At 36.3% G+C, this 6000-nt stretch overlaps 1 protein-coding gene across 1 annotated transcript; it reads right to left on the minus strand.

Moving 5' to 3' along the window:
* Nucleotides 1–1705: 1705 nt before the first annotated feature.
* Nucleotides 1706–4625, minus strand: SHM4 (serine hydroxymethyltransferase 4). The gene is made up of 4 exons (XM_089046488.1): nt 3873–4625; nt 2595–2985; nt 2387–2488; nt 1706–2222 (listed from the first exon to the last, which is right to left on the minus strand). The coding sequence occupies exons 1-4, from the start codon at nt 4548–4550 to the stop codon at nt 1978–1980; spliced, it is 1416 nt and encodes a 471-aa protein (XP_088902614.1). The 5' UTR covers nt 4551–4625; the 3' UTR covers nt 1706–1977.
* Nucleotides 4626–6000: the final 1375 nt, after the last annotated feature.

The following is a 6000-nucleotide window of genomic DNA, read 5'->3' on the forward strand; positions in this document are numbered from 1 at the left end:
GAGAAAGTCCCTTCTTTTCCTTCATTTTTTTAATTTTAAAACTATTTTACTTTTTTATATTATAAAAAATCAAATAATAAGTGAGGTGGATGACACGTGACTTTTTGGACAGAAAAATAGATGAAATTCGAAAAAATTAACGACAAAGGCTAAATTGGTGATTTTAATTAATTCAAGGGCTAGGCTTATTTTTTAGTTCATAAGGTTAATTTCTATAAGGGTCATAGTTCAAGGGGTAAAACGGTTGAAAATCCTAACATAAAAATAAATGCAATTTCTAAAAACTTAACAGCAATGGCTAAATTGGCCAATTTAATTAATTCGGATGTTAAATTGGCTGACTTTTTAATTCAGGAGTTGAGTTTGATTGTGGTCCTAGTTCGAAGGGGTGTACAGCAATTTACTTTTTTTCTTTTTTTCTTTTTTTCTTTTTCTGGTTATAAAAGAGAGCTTATGATAGAAGACATGGGAAGGATGAAAGGGGTGTTGCTTAAACCTAAAATAAAATAAAATAGAGCTCATTAGGGGTAAGTGATATGCCACACAAGGTGAGTTCTTAATCTAGTATAATTATGCTGACATGGAATAATTAACTCCTCCGTACATGCATATTTTTCACAAATAATACATATTGTTTAAATATTTTGCAATAATACACGAAAGTTCACAGATTTTACTCGTATTTTCACCTACTATTGATAAAAAGACCATAAATAATAAAAATTGGATAAATTATTTTTAAAATGAATATAATGGTGGAATCCTTTATTTTTAAAAATTCTGAGTAATACACCTACATATTGTGTATTGTATATGTATTATGACCGTGCCGAATTTTGTTAACTATGGACTTCGAGAATGCATTGGTTGAGACAAGCAAGGTATTCTGGAACATAGTGGGTAATTAAATAAGAGTAATTCAATTTTCTTTTATTTTTTGGTAGTGGGTGGAAAAAGGTCGTGATCTTCAGTGAAAACTTCAGAACTGGCAATAATGGTTATTCGTTTTATTAGTTCTTAAACTTAGACCTGATTTGCATTTGAGTCCCTCAATTTCCAAAATTGTTCCCTGGTCCTTCAACTTTAATTTCATTAGGAAAAATGGTCCTACCGTCAATTTTGTTAACTTTTTCTATTAAATGCAGGGATAAAATGGTATTTTTGTATTATTATTAATTTCCAATTTCTGAATATTCCTTTCACCCAAAAAATAAAATTAAAAATTAAAAACTAACAATTTAAAAATCTTATTCCTATCCTTAGTCAAACTAAAAATTAAAAATTAGTTCTTATTCCTAAAAACTTGATTTTTAAAAAAATATTTTATTCATATTTTAATCAACTTAAAATTAAAAAAGTATAAAAATACCATTTTACTCTCATATTTAACAGAAAAGTTAACAAAATTGATGACAATACCATTTGTCCTAACGAAACTGAAGTTGAAGGATCACATAAACGATTTTGAAAGAGACTCAAATGCAAATCGGGCCTAAATTCAAGGACAAATAAAACGAATAACCCCCGGCAATAATATCACTTGATAATGACAAATGAGTTCAACAATTCGATTTTGTGAATTGCAGAAATTTAATGAAAAGTGGAGAAGACAAACTGTTTGCATAATGGTACCATTTTTATTTCAAACCCCGATCACAATTAATTAGACATGAAAATAAAGAACAGTGAATATGATATCATAAGATTTAATAAAATAAGAATTCATTGTTTATTTGTAGATGAACAAGAGAATACAGAAGTAACGCATTTTGTTACTGAGAGGATTTTATCTCGAACTCGTAACACAATACATCGAAACTTGTAAAGGGATATTGGGAAAAACCCAAAACAAAAACCAAAAAGAAACAGCTGATCTATGGCATGAAGGCTTTTTCTCTTTTCCTTTTCTGATCAACACAATGCGAGGTGAGACCCAGAAATATTTGTGACAATAATAAAAATATTGGTTACCTAAGCCTAATCCTTGTACTTCATTTCAGACATGACGAAACCGGGCATCTCAAATGAGGCTGAGAACTTTTCAACATCAGCCTTGAGTTCTTCAATATCCTTGTTGTTCACCAAACCCTTGTTGAAGTCCTTCAGTAGTTTCCCATGCTCCTTCTGGATTTTCAAGGTGAGACATACAGCCCTGTGAAGGAACTCCCCGATCTTCTCGAAGTCCTTCTCAACCAAACCTCTTGAAGTCATGGCCGGAGCACCTGTTTGTAAACATCCATGGTCAATTAATAAATTGTTGAATACAGCACTACGATGGTCAATAAGTAAACAGTGATACTTCATTCTATGCAGAACTTTGTTTTCTATCAAATACATTATAATTCTCATCCACAAAGGACAAGCCGATTCGTATAGCAGTTCTTACCAATTCTTACTCCTCCAGGAGACAAGGCACTGCTGTCACCAAAAACAGCATTCTTGTTCACAGTAATGTTGCATAGGTCACAAAGCTTCTCAACCTTATTGCCTGAAGAACATCATCAAGGAGTTAGAATTGTATCACAAGGAAAACAAAAACAACAACATCTGTGTGATCACCACGTTTATAGATGGAAAAAGTTCCAACACTTTACCAGTCAACCCAAGAGGCCTGAGATCCCACAGAACAAGGTGGTTCTCTGTTCCTCCTGTGACAAGGTTGTAATCCTTGCTTATCAGGTAGTTTCCAAGGGCAACAGCATTGGCCTTGACTTGTTTAGCATAGGCCTTGAACCCTGGTGACATGGCCTGCTTAAGAGCAACAGCTAGGGCACCAATCTGGTGATTATGGGGACCACCCTGTAGGGAGGGGAAAACAGCAAAGTTGATCTTGTCTTCAAAGTCGTAGACTGCATCCTCGGGTTGGCCCTTCTTGGGTGGTTTAGGTCCCTTCCTGTAGAAGATCATACCAGCCCTAGGACCCCTCAAGCTCTTGTGGGTTGTGGTTGTGACAATGTCACAGTACTCAAAGGGATTTGCAGCTTCCTATATCCAAATAAGGAGGAAAAGAAAAACAGAGTAAGAAGAGGCAATCTATTAAGAGGACAGCAATGCCAGCAATTCAATACTCCAAACAAGGTTGCACCCTTTAGGTGAAAAGCACAAAAATAACCTCAATGCAATTTAGAGTTGAAAATGAAATTTAGCCCTCCAATAGATCTTATTTTGAACCATTTATGAGATTTTATTTTATTATTAAAAATGAGAAAAAAGAAAAACAGATATAAGAAAACGACACAAGTCATAATCCAGTACTAGCCCTGCCATAGCATATCCGTAAATTTTGAAAACAAGCAAAACCAAAACTAAACGTGCAGTGCAGATCTACTTCATATTTAATTAACTAAAAGAAAATTTGTTTTCCATTTTCATCCCCTCAAGAACACATTTTATAATCTACATCCATTCCTATTTGCATCTTAGTGATGGCTCAATTGCTGATCCGAACCAGCATGACATTGCATGTGAATAATAATAGGATCAAATTCTCAAAGCAAAAAACATAACTGTGCCCTTGCACTTAAAATACAATGAAACTTTATAAGCTATAAATAAAATAGAAGAAAAAGAATTTCAAAGTTTCAAAGATCAAGATCTACACAGAATCACAAATACATAGTGAAATCATTGAGAAGTACATCAAAAATATCACAAGAACATTTAGAGTGGATCTTCTGAACAAATGGGAGTGAATATAGATCATAACCGGAAGTCAAAACCAGATCTGCTAAACCAAATCAAGTAAACTACACAAACCCAATTCATAGAACACAAAAATTAGGCAAAACCCATCAGATCTAACAACACGCAAAGCAAATCCAATCAAACAAAAGATCCAAATCCCACCAACAAACACCACAAAAGGCACATACCTGAGCAGCAACAAGGCCACTAATGTGAGCCATGTCACAGAGCAAAAGCGCACCACACTTATCCGCAACAGAGCGAAACCTTGCATAATCCCAGTCTCTCGGGTACGCACTCCCACCGCAAATGATCAACCTGGGCCTGAAATCCAAGGCCTTCTCCTCCAACTTGTCATAATCAATGAACCCAGTTGTGGAATTGACCTTGTAAGGAAGACTCTCGAAGTAAATCGAGGTCGCGGAGATCTTCTTCCCGCCAGAAGTGTAGTAGCCATGGGTGAGGTGGCCGCCGGAGGGAAGGTCCAATCCCATGATGCGGTCATGGGGTTGGAGCACCGCCGTGTAGGCGGCGAAGTTGGCCGGAGAACCGGAGTATGGCTGCACGTTGACGCCCCATTTGGCGGCGTCGAGGTGGAAGGCCTGGAGGGCACGTGAGCGGCAGAGGTTCTCGATCTCGTCGATGAACTCGTTGCCGCCGTAGTAGCGATTGCCGGGCATGCCCTCAGAGTACTTGTTGGTTAAGGCACTGCCCAGAGCCTCTATGACAGCGAAGGAGGTGAAGTTTTCGGAGGCAATGAGCTCGATCCCTCGGCATTGGCGGCGTTTCTCCTTCTCGATGAGATCGTGGATCTCTGGGTCCACGGTCACCAGGGGAGAGTTGCCCCAGTCGTTCACTGGTTCCATTGGCAGAGATCGGAGAAGATTAAGAAGATGGTGATGAAAATGGAGGAAGAGGATAGAGAAGGGTGGTGTGGTGGTGGTGGCAAACTGACAACTGAGGTTTATAGGAGTTGAATATTATGAAATTACCATTTTGGCCTTTTGGTGATTTTTCTGTGGTTGGTGGATGTGGATTGTGGAGTGGCTGGATCAGTTTGCATTTTTTGTTTGTTTGTTTTTTTGTTACTTTTACTATATATGCACACAATTTGAGGCTGAGTTACTTTTATTCAAATAGTCCTTAAACTTATACACGAATTACATTTTGATCATTTAATAATATTATTCGTTCAAATAAAACACATATTCTATATTATTCGGAAAATTAGTCCCACAGTTACATGTTCTGAATTTTAGTCATGTAAACGACACGTGAGGGGTGCAAGTCATATGCATTTTTTTCATAGCTCATTTTAAAAAAAAAAAGAAACTTAAAATTCATAATATAAAATGATAAAAAAATATTCTCTAAAAAAATAATTTAAAATAACATTTTAAAAATAAAAAAAAAAGATCTTAAGAAAAGAAACCTACTCAGCCCCTTCCCTTTCTCTCTCTCTCTCTCTCTCTCGCCTGAAACACAACCCAGTTTTGGGTTAGACAACGACGGCGACAGCTCCATTTAGGGTGGCTTTTCTCTTGCTTTTGCTATGTGAGATCGGACCGATGAATGATTGTGGTGAGGTAGGTTTCACAGAGAAAGAATCGGTTTTTAAGAGACTATGGATGGCTTGAGCATAGTTTTAAAGAGGGGGAGAGAGAGAGATGGCAATGAAGGTTTCAATTTGGATCTCTTCCTCTATGCACTTAGCGTTTCAATTTGGGAAAAATGAGGAAGAAGTTAGAGAAAATAGACAATTTTACCCCTGCATTTGAAGGCAACATTGACAAAATGCAACGGTGGGACCAATTCCTCGAAATAATAAGGAGCATGCGGACCATTTGAACGTGTAATTTAGTTAAGGGACCAAAATGAAATTTTTTTATAAATTTAGGGACCATTTGAGTTAATAAACACATTTTTGTAATTGTCTTTCTCACCAAATCTGTTCTTTTTTCTAAATAAAGGCTCAAAATTAAAAGCAGAATATAACTTAGAGAATGAGTGAATTTATACTTATGTGAGGATAAATAATGATCAAATGAAGTTAAAGCATCAACCATGAAATTAACTTTTTTGAAAGCATTTGGCAAAAATAAATAAATAAACTTCTTTGAAAACATAGTGAGTTGTTGATGTCTAAAAAATGATGATCACTTCACCAAAAAAGAAAGGATGATCATTAATGGACCCAACTTAGAGATAATCAGCCTTCTGTCGAGTGGGCCCCACGTCATGTATGGAGGATATTATGTGGATCTACAAAGAGAGCAGAAAAATAGTGAAACTTTAAGCATTGGTGTGGTGGCAACT

This window comes from Prunus mume, linkage group LG2 (assembly GCF_029339155.1).
Source record: "Prunus mume cultivar Tortuosa linkage group LG2, ASM2933915v1, whole genome shotgun sequence".
NCBI classification, from domain to species: Eukaryota; Viridiplantae; Streptophyta; class Magnoliopsida; order Rosales; family Rosaceae; genus Prunus; species Prunus mume.

Bases quoted from the DNA above. Each gene is read 5' to 3' on its own strand.
- SHM4 (XM_089046488.1), bottom strand. From the start codon at position 4,550: ATGGAACCAGTGAACGACTGGGGCAACTCTCCCCTGGTGACCGTGGAC. The intron at 2,986-3,872 runs GTATGTGCCTTT...ATTTGGATATAG, and splicing joins GTGGCCTTGTTGCTGCTCAG to GAAGCTGCAAATCCCTTTGA. The intron at 2,223-2,386 runs GTAAGAACTGCT...GTTTACAAACAG, and splicing joins TCCTGGAGGAGTAAGAATTG to GTGCTCCGGCCATGACTTCA.